The sequence below is a fragment of the Saccostrea cucullata genome, unplaced genomic scaffold, assembly GCF_032062105.1.
Source record: "Saccostrea cucullata isolate Sc308-1 unplaced genomic scaffold, CSIRO_AGI_Scuc_v1 ctg47, whole genome shotgun sequence".
NCBI lineage: Eukaryota > Metazoa > Mollusca > Bivalvia > Ostreida > Ostreidae > Saccostrea > Saccostrea cuccullata.
This window is the reverse complement of record NW_026936653.1, coordinates 427,126-445,000: the sequence shown is the minus strand read 5'-3', so window position 1 is coordinate 445,000 and position 17,875 is coordinate 427,126. Positions and strand designations below refer to the sequence as shown.

The 17,875-nt window shown below is 33.8% G+C and overlaps 1 protein-coding gene across 8 annotated transcripts in view; it reads right to left on the bottom strand.

The window, feature by feature from the left end:
* The window catches only part of LOC134246144 (serine/threonine-protein kinase DCLK1-like), a 35,098-nt gene that overhangs the window by 1,558 nt on the left and 15,665 nt on the right, over positions 1-17,875 (bottom strand). For 4 of the 8 annotated variants that reach the window (XM_062728437.1, XM_062728439.1, XM_062728440.1 and 1 more), the window contains 5 exons: positions 4,816-6,425; positions 4,103-4,249; positions 3,684-3,816; positions 1,637-1,804; positions 1-625 (listed from right to left, as the gene is read on the bottom strand). The exon at positions 1-625 is cut by the window's left edge and continues 1,558 nt beyond it. In XM_062728437.1, the coding sequence (XP_062584421.1) occupies positions 381-625; positions 1,637-1,804; positions 3,684-3,816; positions 4,103-4,249; positions 4,816-6,425 (2,303 nt within the window). In that variant the 3' untranslated portion in view covers positions 1-380. Of the gene's footprint in view, positions 626-1,636; positions 1,805-3,683; positions 3,817-4,102; positions 4,250-4,815; positions 6,426-7,748; positions 8,352-11,534; positions 11,814-12,221; positions 12,376-17,248; positions 17,371-17,875 lie in introns of those variants that run through there. The other 4 variants (XM_062728444.1, XM_062728442.1, XM_062728443.1 and 1 more) reach the window with 4 other exon arrangements.

Below are 17,875 nucleotides of genomic sequence, written 5' to 3'. Positions count from 1 at the left end.
ATTATACTCCCATATCACAGATCTACATTTGATAAAATAATAGACATAGAAAATATCAAATTCAATAAAACAAATCATATTTAGCACAACCCTTCTCAGAACAAAGGGATTTTTTCATGAAAAGTATATACAAAGTAATATTTCTCAAACTAGTATCAATGCTACACCCGATGCAAAATCTTAAAAAAAAAAAAAATAAAATTAGTCAGTTTTGTCATAAAAAGAAAATGTCCACAAACAGAAAATATTTGTTTGCTGTCCTTTATATGAATACTTTGACAGCACTTGGCACAGTGAAAAAAATCAATGGTTTCTACAAACTTCTGTTGCTATGGCTACACAACACTGCAGTCATCACTATGGTGATTACAGGTCAGGGATCACGACCCCGCCTGTTGTTCCTGCTTTCGTTTTTCCTTGAGTTTATGGTAAGAGTCATAGTTATGCTTAGCCTGCAGTTCTAGTTCTTTTCGGGTATTCTTTCTCATTTCCTCTATTTTGCTGGCATCTGGTGGCCGTGACATATCACCATTACATAAAATCCAGGGATGCGAGAGAGTCTCTATGGCTGTGTAGCGCTTCTTCTTGTCCACCACCAACAGGTGCTCTATCAGATCTTTGGCATCTGAAGTCAGAAATATCAGAATTGATTGGATATAAAACATACCGGTACATACATTTGTTTAAATTGGACAATCTCTATATTGGACTTAAAAAGAAATTAAAATCTAGATTCAGATGTATTGCAGAATAAATTTGCAGGTGTGATGATCTTTTGAGTGTTCAAACATTCATAGATTTTTTTCCCTATGACATTCAGAGAAATTTACACTGAATAATTATGAAAGGGTTTTGCATTTCAAAAATTGATTATAATAAAAGATGTATGATATTTAAACAGTATGATTATAAATGACTGAACTTTACCCATCTGACATTCTTCATTGACTTGAAATTAAAACACAAAATCAATTCTGAGATTCAGATGGTTTCGAATAAATTTTTGATACACCATTGTACCAGGGTAATCAAAATTAAGACCGAAAAAAGATAGAAAATAAGGATATTTTCCTCCAGTTCTCAATTCTCAGATTACAATGCTTGCTGTTCATATTGATCTTCCAAGCAATAATAACCAGTATCCTTTTAAGTCTTAATTCGAGCTAAACCTCAGTTCTTCTAAAGATATCAGGTTAGGAAAATAACAATATACAGTATTAATTAAGGCACGCTTATAGCAAACATGCTTATAATGAATTGCCACTTATAGTGATTTTCATTTCCGGTGAGTTTATAAATATACTATAAAAGCTAACAGAAATACTATAAACCAACTTTTATTCGCGACGACTTTATTTCACGATTTACCACTGGTTAACTAGTTCACAATGATTAACTTTTGCAATCAAGCCATTCTGAATCTGATGTTAATAGACACAGAGACTTTAAGGACCAGTTCGCGGTGAGAAATATTGGTGATGACTAGGCTCTAACGAACATCACAAAAATTTTTCACACACGAATAAAAATTGGTTTACAGCATAAAGAACTATGTGTATATTGAAGCAAAATTGCCCTTCCCTGGCACTTCATTGTAAGCAATGTTTTACTGTATAATGATTTTATATGCACTTACATGGTGAGATGTTGTCCCAGTACGGACTTAGGAATTCATATTCCCCGGCTTTGATGAACTCGAACAATTCTGTCTGGTTTCTATCGGGACTTCTGAAGGGAGGGAATCCACACAGTAAAATGTACGTAATGACCCCCACAGCCCACATGTCTACCTCCAATCCATAGCCTGTTAACAATAATCATACTATAGTATCCTACATACTAATCAATAAAGTTAAAAAGATTGTTGTAAGTATCATACTTAAGATTTTTATTTAGTGTGACAATTTGGCAAATTATGCAAAAAATCTACATTTAATTTAACTGATCAATGTTAAGACTCTGAGTTATGCTTTAATTTGAAGTGTATCAGCTCAATTCTACCACAATTATTGTCAAGATCAAAGAAATGCTGCGCACATTATTCTCTAATAAATCACGAACGTCATCAAAAAATTATCAGATCAGAAACACATATCAAACCTGTACAGTTGAAATAAATATTTGACTCTCAAATGAAATACATGTACTTATTTAGACTCATTGATGTGTCATCTTTCAGAGTCAAAACACTGTGTAAATTGCATAAAGCAGCTGAAGAATGTAGGTTTTTATAGCTAAGTGGGGCTGTTCCATGGACCTACCTACACCATATTTTAACTTCATGATTTTAGTGACATTAGCAATGAAATAGAAAACTGATTTTTATTGTACATTCATAGATATAATTAATTTATGGTACAATCAGATCTATAATAAATGAAAAGCTATTTTTAATGCAGTGAAAATTTAAATTGTCTGCCTTCCATGCGAAGTAAACGAACAAATTTATACTCTTTGGTGTTAAATGGAACAGCGTAATTGAGACATGGTGACATAATGCGTTTTTCTATAAAAGAAACTATTAGCCATATTTTAGAGCTCTTAGTAGAATAGAATTAAAGTCCTTGTTGTCGTGAATGAAGCAGGATAACCTTCGGTCTTGGAATGTTGTTTAAAATATAAAAGTCTCAACAATAAACGCCTCGGCTTTTATATTACAAACAACATTTCTCTACGTATGAAGTTATCTTACTATAACAACATTCAAGAAAATGCGGACTTTATTTCTTAAATATACAGTGTCATTTCCTCTTATTTAATGATTGTTTCTATTGTTTCAAAAATAATATTGGCACAAGAAATACATGTACATCCAATAGTTTTCTTAGATTAGATTTACAGCTTAGATTTACAAGTAATTCAGCTCCACGGTGTGTGAATAACATGTACAAATTTTCTGGTAATTTTCTCCCATGCACTTTTTAACAAATACTGTGTAGTGTAGATATATATATATGTTACTTCAAAGAAATTAACTTTCATGGGGAATGTGATAATCCATGTTTACATTAGCATGATTATTAGTGCCATGAGACGAACTCGGTGAAATGCGGCGGTGGACTATTATATTAAATTACAGTTTAAAAAAGTACCTTTGTTTTAACTCCTTTTACCACATTATAACATAAACACAAAAATATATGTATGCGATTTACAAATCAAAATATTTATCGGGATCGAAAATCGAACGCATTTCAAAATGGCGCCATAACACTGTGGGGGAAGGGTGGGGGAAGACGCAATTTTTTACATAAAATTAAAAGTTCATCTAATTATTAGTTTAATTGTGCATTACTGTTAATACATTGAATGAACCTATACATAGTAGGCCTATTCAGCCTTTGAACAAATGTGTAAGTCATGTGAGACTATTTTATAATTTCTAGACTCCAGAATTGATTTCATCATTTAATTTTATTTATAATATGTATATGATGTACTTGTAAATAAACCACGAAAATTTTCGAAATTTATATTTTCCTGCATTTTTCCTGCACAGGATCTACCATGTAGATATATATATATGTAGTAACTTTCATGAACATCAAAAACTTGAAAGAGTTGTTTCTCAAATAAAGTCTTATGTCCCCAACCCTCCATTAATCAACCAACAAAAACTAGAATGATCCATAAACTCAGAAAATCAGTTTTGAGAACCTAGGAGTTTGATTTTTGTGCTATACCTATTTCTGACAGGATCTCTGGAGCTACATATGTAGGTGTCCCACACACTGTATAAATAGGCTCCTTTACATCCATAGCTAATCCAAAGTCGGCCAGTTTTAGAGATATGGAACCATCCTTGTTTCTGTGTACCTGTAGAAGTAAAATTCATCCATTACATTCATATTCCTTAAGAGGGGATAATATGTTAAAAGGGGGCATAAGGGGTGAAAGAAACAATGTGGAAAACGGGTGAAGTCCTGTATTCAGCAGGTTTTTCTTTAGCTTTGGTTTTGATTGAAAACTAATTTTTATTGGAATAAAAATCTGGTTTCTTGCTTGACAAAATGTACATTGTATATCTATATGAAAAGGTAAAAATAATCATTGAAATGTGCCATCTTCAAAGAAAGATACAGTGAAACTCTAGTGTACTTACAAGAAGGTTCTCTGGTTTGAGGTCACGGTGGACAATGGAGCGAGAGTGGAGGTAGAACAGAGCGTTACACAAATCTTTGACCATGTGAGCGGCATCCACTTCTCCAAACTTGACACTCTGAGTGATGGCATCAAACAGATCTCCACCCTGCAGGACAAACAAGTGTTAAGACAATGTTTAAAATGGAGAGATACAATAAAAGCAACAACTTTTAAATAGTTGAATCCACACTTCAAAAGTTATGTCCCTTGGCCGCCATATTTGGGGAAAAACCCATAGAATCCTCACAGTAGCCTTAATAGATTTTTGGTTTGTAACTTTGTCATTTGACTAGAAAAATTATGTGCATCTTGTATAATGATTGCTCCAAGATGGGGCTACCCATATATCGAAAGCAAAAAATTTAAACACAGTGGATTTATCGTAGCACGCCCAAATGTTTAGTAGCATAAAGAGAAGAAATGTCATTGCTTTCCCTTTTGACCTTTTGGTTGATCCCGCAAAAGGACATGACATAACTATTGCAAAGTGTGGATTGGACTATTTCACTCCTCTCTGTTAATTACTTTTTATTACTTAAACATAAAATTTCCTTGAAAAATGTAATAAAATCATGACCATGACCCTCTTGAATAGTTGAATAGTACTAAATTGTATAGAATGTTTCACAACTCAGTCCCAGAGTTCTATGCAAGTAAATGTAAATGACTTACCTTGACAAGCTCCATGACTAGGTAGATTTTGTCTGATGTTTCGTATTCCTCATACAACTTGACAATGTTGTGATGGTGACAGTCCTTCATAATCTCTATTTCGTTTTCCACCATGTGTTCTTTGCCCTTTAGTTTGGGCTTGTCTATCACTTTCATGGCATATTCACCACCACCCGACTTTAACTTAGACTGTCTCACAATAGCAAAGTTCCCATCACCGAGAGTCCGACCTAAGTCATACTTATTAGTAACGTGTTCATCACTGCTCACTTGCCGCTCCAGTTTAGATTTGCGTACAATCTTAGATTTTGATTTTCGCTTTTTCTCTGCCTTCTCCTTTTCTTTCTCCTTTAGGGCTGGGTCTGTTTTCTCCTTGGTTGGCTTCTGATCCCTGGGAGTCTTTTCCTTATTGACAGCTTCTGCCTTCTGATCTCTTGGAGTCTTGTCTTTGTTAGCAGCATCTTTTATCTCCTTTTCTTTATCAGCCTTTTCCTTGTTTTCCTTCTCCATCTTTTCTCTCTCTGCCTTTTCTTTCTCTGCCTTCTCCCTCTCGGCTTTCTCGGCAGCTGCCTGTCTCTCTCTGGCAGCCTGGATGGCCTTTTCTCTTGCTTCCTGTTCTTTCCTCTGCTTTTCCTTCTCTTCCTCCTCCAACCTCTTCAGTCTCTCTTCCTCCTTCTTCTTCCTTGCTTCTTCCTTTTCCTTCTCCTTCTGTTCCTTTATCCTCTTGAAGGGATCCTCTGGTTTGTTGGGAACCAGTCCTCTCTTCCGTCTCTCTTCGTCTAGGGCCCTTCGTTCTGTTTCCATCATCTTCTGTTGCCTCTTCTTTGTCCTGTCTCGTTCCTCCTGGACAGCTTTATCTTTCTCTTGTTCTAACTTCCCAGCCAGTTCATACTCCTTGGGATAGTCATGTCTTCGCTTACCCTTCTCGTGAGGCCTGCCCTTATACAGGACGTAATCTCCCTCCTGTTCCTTATTGCTGCCATCGCTCCCTTCTCCAAAGCCACTGTCTCGCTTGTCTGCATCGTGATCGGCCTGTGTCTGTTTTGCAAGGTTCCTGTGTTTACGCTTGTTTCTCTCCAGCTCTCGGAGAACACTTTTTGCCATTGAGCTGTCTGGATACACCTCCTCCACAATATCAACAATGTCTGAATCAGTAAGAGATTCTGTGCCCACTCCAATAAACACATCATCATCACGGAAAAAGTCCGAAATTCCTTGAACTTCCCTCCCACGAATTGAAAACAGTTTCTTCACTTTGTTGTTTTTATATTTTGGTCCAAAGGCCTCCGAAATGTCGGCCATAAGTTGCTCAAATGACTGTACACTTCTCCTGTTGAGGAGAATTTTCACATTATTTCGTGGTTTGTGTCCATTTCTGACTATTGTGACAACTTTTGGCTTGAGTGGAATGTTATCAGCGTTTGGTAAGTAAGTGTTTCTGTTGGCGTGGCCAAATGTCCCCGCCCAGCGTCGATGTGGTTGAGTTCCGTGGAAGAACCGCCCTGGGTGAAATGCGTTACTTCCATACATTCCCCTATTTCTCCCGTATGCCCCATGATGAGGCCCCACGTTTGATTCTGTTTCTCCGAAGTCATGGTTGTGTGGTCGAGCTACAAAAACAAAGGAATTTAATTAATTAGATTATATAACAGTTAGCATTCCAATACAACAAAATTGACTGGTTTCATGCAAAGTTTAACTCATTAAAGTTTTGAAGAAGAACATTATTGTAACCAAAGAAATGTAATTTTTTATTCTGAATTGATCCCTAGTATGCATGATATTTCTTTAAAAATCAAATATAATACATTCAAAACTTTTCCATTTGAAAATTAAGTGTTATGGGAAATTTACAAAACATTTGTTCAAAAGATTAATAAATGTAAATAGAACACAGTTATTGAAAGCTCCAGACATTTATAAACCTGCAATGAAAAAACATGCACATTTGTTTGTAGGAAATCTTAAAACAGGCATTGGGTACCCCTCAAAAATAATCTTCAGATGTTTAAAACCGAGGACTTAATACAGAATTAGGAATTTATGTATCACTAAGATCTATCATTTGAACAATACATCGAATTACAAGCTTCCTGCAGAAAGAATTTAATTATCTACACCGTAGGTGCGAAACTCTTATCAAAAAGCATACAAATTGAAACACCTTGGTAAGAAATATACAAATAGGGCTTCAATCAGTGCACCAAAGGTGGCAAGCAAGTCATTTGACTCTAAGCGTCACCATTCATAAACCTACAACATAGTGGTTTCTTGACAGAAATGACAATACATTTTGATGGATAAAAAATTTCAATTTTTATTTCATTTCTCTTAAGAATACAAAGGCAAAGCCCCTTTCCTTATCACCACTGTTTGGTATGGAGGAGTGTTTGAATAGTGTACTTCTTCAGCATAAATGTTACAAAGCCAAAGTGTGTTAAGTAACGGGGAAACTTGGTACGATTTCTTCCATTGTTCGGTTTTAATAATGCTCCGTTATTTAACATTGGTTTATTAACTGAATCTTATGAATGTTGACTGAGTCAACATTTACAGCAGGTCTCTGGCTCTGTGACCTAAATTCAGTATGTTCAACTGTCTTCAATAAAACATAGCTACCAGCTCTTACATTTACAGCAATGTTTTTTTTTAAATCTTAATTAAGAACTTATAAAAAAATCCAGCAGCTGAATATCCAGAAGAGATTAAAACAGTTAATTTTCTCAAGGAATTGGTTATATTAGGACATTAACCGGAAGGCTAAACAGAACAAAAAAAATTATCATCCTAAAAAGTTTGCTTTTAAATTGAAAAGAACTTGACATTTTTAAAGAATCTAGAATATGGATCAATATAGAAATATTATAAAAATCTTTACAGATGATTAAGCTCTGCAAATGTCCTGACATATAAGAAGTCCAGAAAATGGTTACCATGGTGAATTGGTGCCTGAACGGCCATTACAGACAAAGGGGATCCTGAATCTTGGTAATCCATCGTGTCCAAAAAAGAAATCAGAAAATCGACAAAACGAATTCATGTTAATTTTCCAAACAAATCCATTGCCAAGTTTGATGGGCGCATACTGCAGTAGTTATTTATCAAACAAATATTTGTGTATTTCCCACAAAGCATCTTGTCTTTTAGGCATGTCCTTGGAACAATTGGTAAGAAACCTTCGGTTCAATATTTCAAAACTAATCATCAACAATCATCATGTACTCAAAGACTGTAACAAAAACACATTTTTGTGCCTGGTTCCAATTTAGAACAGCCTTTGTTTGTTTAAAAGATAAATACTAGGTATTTATGCGATAAAAATCTATTAAGTCGTAATATCCTATACAGGCCCGCACGTCACATATTCACAACATGGATGTGTATAGACTTTGTTTACCAAATGAGTTTTTGAGTTTGCTTTTTAAAAAATCCAGCAACTTTGTATTTAATGATTTACCCGCAAGCTGGAGTGTCAATTTCGTATTGAAATATTTAAATTCTTGAAGAATACACTCTATGACTGGGTTTTCAATTGAGTGACTAATAAGGCTTCCTCTTTCAAGAATGTAGTGATCACAGACATTGTATATATAAAAACTACATTGAACTACCTGAATGATATTAGAAACTTCCAATTTCCTATATGTGTACGTATCACATTTCATGACTTCAAGAAAAATGTTTACAAAATCAATTTTGAATTAATTAACATTTAACTTGATAAAATTAAAATGAGAAATTCATTGCTGCATGCATGGTTCAAAAACCATGCAATCACCTTTTTGCTATTTTAAGTTTTTTTCTTTTTTAAATGATGGCTTATTTCTCATTTCACCTCATTTTTTTTTTATAAAGATTTCTTAGGTGTTTTTAACAGGAAATATACATAGGGGACCATTCCTGTAGGTGGATGCTGGATTAACCCTGTCAGTCTAATGCAGCTCCCAGATTAGGGTGTCAGAACTGAGGCTACCGGTATCCAGGAAGTGCTAGCTACCATTAGTTACACCTGTAATGCTAGTTATCTTGGGCTTAATGGAGTTCAAATGAAAAGGTCAAAACATTGATTTCCTACAAAAAAGATGGGACTTTGATCATTCAATTGCAGGGTTTTAGTATTTTATTTAAAAACTTCGTTCTGTACCCATTTTGAGCTTTTCACTAATAAAAAAAAAAACCAATGGCATAAATCAGCTAGAATAAATAAGTTAATTTGCTTTTTCAAAATAAATATATCAAAAGTTTGTAACCCAACCCAACCCCCTTAAGTATTTAAATTCGCAAATGTTTATAGTACATCATCACACAAATAGTGTTTCAGTGACCCAACTCAATGAATTAAGAATTTTGCATTATTCCCAAGAAGGAGATGTTTCACAGGTAGAACTGAAGTTCAGAGGTCTCTTATTTATCATAAGTAGCATGAGCATCATTCTAAAAGGGCTATATTTGCTTAGCTATATTATGCTTGGCAGTAGCCCTTAAAGGTACTTGGACACAGATTTGAAGTTAATATTTTCTCATTTTTTCTGTATAATATCACGAATTATATATTTTAATAGCATTTCACACAAAAATTAATTAAAAATCTTATTTCATTTAAAAGTTATTAAAACTTCAAATTTTTTGGCGGGTTTGATTGACACATCCTTGCACTTTCACAAATTTTAACTAAGGAAAAGTGGCAATTTTGATGTGTATTAATGAGAAATATTAAAACTTTTAATCAAGAAAAATAATTTTATTCAGAGTAGAAATGTTAGAAAGCAAAACATCTTCACAAGTATCGTCATTCCGAACTAAGAGATGCGTGCAGAGTTTAGCAAATCGAGCACACTCGTGTTATGTACACAGTTTTTGTAAACAGGGCTCGAATTGTTTATATTTAGAATTCATATCGTCACAGTCTGCTTACCACAACTGCACGGACTGACAATATTTTGTGCGTTTGTTTTCTTTTCGAACATGTCTACTCTGAATTTTCTGGATTATAGTATTAATATTTTTCATTTATACAAAACGAGATTGCCACTTTTCCTAAGGATTAAGAATAAAATTAAATTTGTAAAAGTGCAAGGATATGTCAATCAAACCCGCCGAAAAATTTGAAATTTCAATCTCTTTTAAATGAAATAAGATTTTTAATTAATTTTTGTGTGAAATGCTATTAAAATATATGTCGTAATATTATAGAGAAAATAATAACTTCATATCTGTGTCCAAGTACCTTTAAAATACAAAAAAAAAAAATTATGTGACCTGACATTTGACCTTTTGACCTTATAATTTAGAAAAATATATCTTAAGCCAAAGGACCCCTTTCTATGATGTTTAAGCATTCAAAGTCCAAACAGTAATAGACTACGATGAAAAACTGACACCTGCCAATTTGAGTTGTCGAGTAGCAAATTTGAGACTGTACTGCTGTGAGTTTGTATTGACTTATGATTTGTAATAGGTCTAGTTTCATGTTTATCACTGAACACCTGTTCCCAGACACAAATCAATGCGGTATTGACAGATAAAGCCCCTCCATTGTACAGGGGTGCAGGCAGAATATGGAAAAGGATGAACCGTTTGAAATAATTGAGACTTAACCATGGTCACAAAAACCTTAATTGGACAGGACTGGTTTCTATAGAAATTGAATTCAAATTCAATTTACAGGGTTCAATCCAGTATTGATCAACATGCAAAAGTCAGACAAATGTAAAAATTATTCATAAAGTTATGATGATAATCCCAGTGCAACTGAGATGTCTGCCCTAGGGAGATTCTATAATGTACCAGGACACTTATTCAGAAAATACACAAACACATCTACAAATTGAGATTCTCTACCATCTCAAGCTGTAAAAGCGATTTAAAATGTCTCAGTGTTTGAACATTTGAATAAATGTAATGCATGTTCCTAAAATTTAGTTCATGCAAAATGAAAGCTTAATGGGCTATATATTTCAAAATATCTAACATATTTATGGGTATGACTTATTTATTCATAGTACATTGATGCACTGCTTGGATTCACAATCAGCAAAATGTTTTCCTATATATCGATATGACCCTAACAAAAATATGCTTCAAAAGTCAAGTTTTAGTAGCATGCTATTACTGTAACAGTTTATTAAAACCTTAATTCACAAGTCGGTATATTATTGCTTAAATTTGCATCAAAGGCCTTGTTACATATACATGTATACACTGTAAGTTTTAATTTACCTTTATTTTTCTTTATAATGGTAGGTACTTGATTTTGCTATTCTGAATTTAGCATAATTGTCCATTTTAGAGCAATTTTTAATTAATATCATATTCAGCTTATATGTATATATACATGTATTATGATAGTTTTATTGATACCTATTTAAGGTTGAAATTTGATGAACATCATTAAATGTGCTAAAGACAGATTTAGAGCTTGCATTCATCTGGAAACTTTAAAAAAAATCAATGGCATGTATAAACTTTCAAAATCAGAAGAGTCTAATTTCAGTTATGCTTAAAAATAGATATTTCTGTGGTCAATGTCTTTTTGTTATTGAATCCTTGAAATTAATGAGAGAACTAATTGGAATCAATGGAAATACAAGAAGTTACATCTGATCTTAAAGGATGTTATTTTTCTTCATAGATAATTCTTTATAAAAGTAATGTGATAAGACTTTAATCATGTTCTTTTTATTTCCAATAGATTCTAAGGCAAAAGATATAAAACTTACGTGCTGATGCTGATTTTCCAGCCATTTAATAGGAAATCTTTGACACATCCATGATAAAGAGAGTTAAAATATAAATCAATTGTATTGAACAGGTCCCTTATTATCCTACATTCTCCATTTTGGCAAGAATCTCCCCAAGAGAACTTTGGAAAATTTTCAGACACCCTTCTTTGCCACACAAAATATTCCCAACTGCAAACAAATCTCGTTTTGCAGCCATCCTGTTTTAAAGTGCATGCTTTTCCGTGTCGCCCCCCAAATCAACTTGATATTCCAGCTTGAATCTCTTGACACATGTACCTGTGAAATCTTAATATTGATTTTAAAATTTTATCACTGATTGTCTCTACCAAGATTGTTTGATTCAAGTGAGACTAGATAAACTTGATTTGTCATGATTGAAAAGTTTTTGCACATGGAACATTTACCGGAGCACTATCGCAGACCGCTCAATCAACGCTAAGAAAGCAAACAATACAATTTAGTGTTTGGGGATCGCCCTATCTTAAAAGTTCAGCAGATTTCCTACAACAAAAAAACCTCATGCATTTCTTCTTCATACATGGACAAAAGGCTTACTGATAAAAAAACTGCATTCTTTTAAAGATTACACACTGCATGAAGATAAAGATATGATAATTTGTAAAATAAAGACTTGATGAGGGCCCACAATGCAGTACAGTTTACCGTTTACATAGATGGTCATCCATAAGCTCCTTGGCATTATGTAACCCTAGACGTCCACATCTTTACGAACTATTCCGTTGTCCTCAGTAATGAGACCCAAAATGTTATCCTTTGTTAAACATTTAAATATTATTTAATCTACTCAGATCTATAAATGGTTGTCGTCAAAGCGTTTGTCTTAAGGAAGGCTCTAACATTTGACCAATATACCTAGGCTGTCCTTGAATAGACAAATACAATAGTTCCTGACAACTAAAGCCTGCCATGAAATGTATCTTAAATGAAATAAAAGAATCTCTTTATAAATCAAAGATATGGTTCCAACTGCTACAAATATTAAAAAAAATACTTAGCTAATAGTATACATAATTGAAGCAGTTAATAGGGACACACACAATCAATTTTTCTGGTACAAGATGTTGGCAGTCATTGTGTTGCACTGAATTCTTCAACTTCATTCAAATGTATTAAAAATCCTGCTGTTCTTGAGAAGAGGATTTTTGAAGGTTTTCATCCTATATTTTTTCATACAAAAAGCTTACCCCATTGCAACCACATCTTTTTTCCCATGCACCAGGATTTGAATAACCTTAAAAATACACTCATAAAATAAGGAATGTGTCATATAGGTTTCATTTTTTTCTTGCCCTGAGGTTCTTGAGAAAAAAGTTTTTATAACTCCACCATATTTTTCTTTTACTAATACTATTTCTTAATTTTCAGTATCTTCCCTTGATATGTGTTCTCCTTAATCTGAAAAAAACTAAATCCTCTTTCCTTTGGGGCAAGTTTGGTTGGTACTGGCCCAGTGGTTCTCAGGAGAAGAAGTTGAAAATGTGAAGTTTTATAGACCGTTTTCTTGTGACATATTTTGCCTAAGAGTTATTCCCCTTAGCCGCCATCTTGTTCAGCAAAGTAGTGAATTTTCCTCTTTGAGCTACCAATTTTAAGCATATGCATGCAAGAAATATATGGGTGAAAATATTAACAACTTAAAAACTATGAATTAATAGAAGCTTTAGCAAATGTATATTCATAAGAAAAATAGTGTTATCTTAATTTACCTCAGTAACCAGGTAGCTAGTATAACAAATTGAACTTGGTTGAATAATAAAGGGATCTGGGAATGTTGACCTGCAATATGGCGACCATGGCAATAACTCTTGCTTAAATCACCCCAATGGAAACACTCTATATCATGCTTTTACTTTATATGTAAAACATTGGTAATGAGAAATTACAGAGCTCACCTCAACGAATGTTGTCTTTAAGTAAGGCAAAGTCACACAATTAATTAACAAAAGGTGTACATCCAAGAATGCAAAATTTATGCACTTTTGATCTGATTCTTTCAAATAGACCTATATAAAACTTCAAACTAGTTCCTTATCATGAAAACATAATTAAAATCCAGCATCTGAAGCAAGTTTGAGAGTTTTCATCCCTTGATGCATCATTTGTACAAGTTTGGTTTATATAAGCCTTACAGTTTCTTGGTAATAGACCTACACCCATAACTTTTACCTGGTTCATATCTGGAAAATGTATGTCGAATTCAGCTTCCAAAACAAGTCCATTAGTGCGCATCCTAAGATGTATCATCCATGCAAGTTTGCTCAATATAGGGCTCATAGTTACTTGGAAAAGAAACCTGCATAAAAAGCTAACCTTTTCACTCATCCAGAAAATGTATGTCAGATTCAGCATCTGAAGACAGCCTGGTAGAATGCATCCTAAGATGTACCATCCATGCAAGTTTGGTCATTAAAGAACTCATAGCAACTTGGAAATGAAACCTGTACAAAAATCGTTGATTGTTCACTCAATCGGAAAATTTAGGTCAGATTCAGCATCCGAAGCAAGCTTGGTAGTGTGCATCCTTAGATGTATTATCCATGCAAGTTTGGTGGTCAACATAGGGTCCATAGTTACTTGGAAATGAATCCTGCACCAAAAAATTTAACCTGTTCACTCGTCCAAAAAATGTATGTCAGATTCAGCATCCGAAGCAAGTCTGGTAGCATGCATCCTAAGATGTACCATCCATGCAAGTTTAGTCATTATAGGGCTCATAGTAACTTGGAAATGAATCCTGCACCAAAAACTTTAACCTGTTCACTCATCCAGAAAATGTAGGTCAGATTCAGCATCCGTAGCAAGTCTGGTAGTATGCATCCTAAGATGTACCATCCATGCAAGTTTAGTCATTATAGGGCTCATAGTAACTTGGAAATGAAACCTGCACCAAAAACTTTCACCTGTTCACTCAACTGGAAAATGCATGTCAGATTCAGCATCCAAAGCAAGTCTGGTAGTATGCATCCTTAGATGTACCATCCATGCAAGTTTGGTCAACATAGGGTTTATAGTTACTCGGGAATGAGACCTACACCAAAAACTGCACCAAAAATGTTAACCTGCTCCAAAAACATTAACCTGGTCATTCCTTTGCTGAAATTTCAGCATCTGAAACTGTGACTAGTACAATGAAACACACTAGGAACAATTTTCATGCGTGTCTAATCAATATAGGACATAGAAGTACTTAAAAGGAAAACTGTTCCAAAAAACTTAACCTTAACCTGGGATGCCGACGCCAAGGGTATTACATAAGCCCCCCCAACTTCGTTGAGGTGAGCTAAAAATTATGATGCAAGCCAAATAGCATTGAGGTGGCTGACAGAGTAATGAACTACAACTCTGCATGGGAGATTGAAATCGATATCAAACAGACAGATACTGGACACTTTGTACTCCAGTCAGGTAAAAAGGGTGTAAAAATCTTATTTTAAAAAATATTAAATCTTATCAATAGCAATTAACTTTCAAATAAATAATTCTCTTTTCCAAACTCTGATACAAGAGAGATAACTCTAGATTGGTACCCTTTAAATTAACACGAGTTATATTTCATTCCTTAAGACCAAGTAGCCCATTGGTGGTAATCAGTTTACAGGTAAAACCAAGGTCACTTAGTATACTCAAGATGCATTTAACAAATGAATAATTCATGATAAATAGTGCATCACTGATATCAATGAATATTGATTACAAATGGCTTATATAAATCTAGTTACCATGTTGAAAAGAGACATTAATTTTTACATTGGAAGAAATCAATTCTCATCCCTGATAAAATGGTTTCATATGGAAATATTTTCATTTCTCTTTACTTACAACAGTACATGTGGACATATCAATGAAACTTCAAAGGTAAAACTCAATTTAAAAAAAAACAAACAATCAAATCCTCTAACGCTGCCTAGCGAGTACTCACGTTTCCGGCCCCAGATATACCTCCTATAGAGAAATGGTGGGTCGGGACCAATATCTATCACTTCTACGTCACAATTTCGCCAAGTTTTAGAAGTCTGTGTTTTTTGTTGCTTCACAAGTTCAATACGCCCTGAGGGGTGTCGAGAGTACATACATCGCAAGTTGTCCTTGGGGTCAGGTTTTGAAGGAATTTCAGGAGGGGCAAACATTATAAGGATTAATAACAAGAATAAAAATTTAGTGGTGGATCACTAAAAAAATCACAGTTCATCATCTGGGTCTAACAAGTTAATTGGTACTTTTGGAGGTGCTTCCAAAATTGATTTGACATCAACTATATAAGTCATCCAAGTTTTTCTTCAATCATAAGATGGAAAAGAAATTCACACATTGAACTTAGAGTGAAACGAAAATTAAGTATCCCTAAACTCCAAGCTAGAAATTCTGTCTTTAAAAATTTAAAATGCAGAGAAATATTCTAAAAGCCTATCCTTTGCCAAATTTTGTCTCTTTCCTTCATTCACAGACTCTGTATACCTTCAAAAATTTCCTTAACAGGTTTCCAGTATCCTGGCAACTCTAAAGCCTTAATATTGGGCAGCTAGGTAGTAAATATTTTTTTTACTGGTGTACCCAATAAAATATAAAATCAATGAACGAAGGTATCCAGGATCAGGAAGGTTCATTCCCACGGGAATAAGGACATAAAGTGGGATTAGGGCAATTTTGTGGACTTAAATCCATTCATCTTACTTTGAGATACCCTTCATGCAGGATGTGATGGACCACAAAAAATGATAGGATTGACTTCTGACAGGATGACTTTGAATCAAAATAAGCATCTTAGAGTACCAGTAATCCACCAAGAAACTGATTTGCATGATTTAGCAGTAAACGTTTACAGGTATATTTGGCAAAATTTTTATTTTTCATCATTATATGATGAGTTTAGTAGCAAATTACTCAATACTGCATGCTTTCCAAAAAAAATTCTTTTGTAAATGTTGGTTGCCACTACAAACATAACAATGTAATATTTAACTGGCAAAATGCTAGAAGATATAAATATATTCTCATAAATATTATTCTTACATTACAGTATCTATAGATATTTGATTGTTCACAATAGCACATAAAGATGACTATTCTACAAAGTTTTGTATAGATAATAAAAAGTCCTCATTTTTTCCATTTGAATACTGTAAATCACTTTTTATTTGCGAGAACTTTATTTTCGCGTAATTACGCGAGACAGTGTACTTGCGAAAATTTAATTCTCGCGTATAATAGTATTCCTTAAGAATATATAGAGCAATAACGACAATTTGCGACAATTTTGTCTCGCTAATTAATCTCGCGAAAATAAGGTGTTGCGAAAATTTAGTAATCTACAGTATCATAGATATATATGTACAGTAACCAAGAATTTTAGCAGCAGCAAATATTATGGCTTATATTTTCTATCACCATAGCAACCAAAAACTGGCTAACTAAAAAGGACACAGCACTACTCCTTTTTCCAGAAAACCTTCCACTTCCCTTCTCAAAAGCCTACTTTATAAAGCAAATATGGATGCTTTGCTTGAAGTCAGCTTCAAATTTTAAACGAAATTTCTTGCTGTTTTACACTAATTTCATAATTTTAGCACAAAGTATTGCTGTGTCTGTGATATACAAGTTAGTTTTAAGCAGAAGATATTATAGCTCAGCTATTTTTGTTTTGTTAGGATATATATCTATAATTAACTTACTTTTTCTCAGGCCTAAAGGAATAAAAATATAGCATTGGTCAATGTTATATGTACACTGCACTAGTGCTTAAGTTCAATCATACGAAATCTTAGAGAAGCATATATTGTGTGTGATTCAATCTTAGCATATTGCTGAAGATATCCAACTAATCATATTGCATGTTAAATCATGAAATCAATTACTCTTTTACATTTTTGAACATTTCTGATGAATTGAAATCAAGAAAAGTGGCTCAAAAACCTTTGTCCTGTCAAGCAAAGCATCACATCTGCTATCTTCTAGTTTACCGATTATTTACAAGATATAACTAAATATACAAAGCGTTAACTAAGTTCCTTTAAAGACTTCAAAAAACATTTTCCCCCTTTACCAAACATTTAAAAGAGTTGCCCACAGAAATCATAGAAATGTCCATACAGTGTTCAAGCAATTCTCTTCAAAGTTTTACTCATATAACTTTCATATCAAATCTACAATTCAATAAGACAGCTCAGTTTATAATTTGGTAGTATACTACGGACATGTAAACTTTGTGCTTATGAATATTGGCAGATCTGCAAAAATCATGCATTTTGCATTAGTAATACTCAGTCCAACCCCCAAATTAAATATTAATTAAAAGAAGA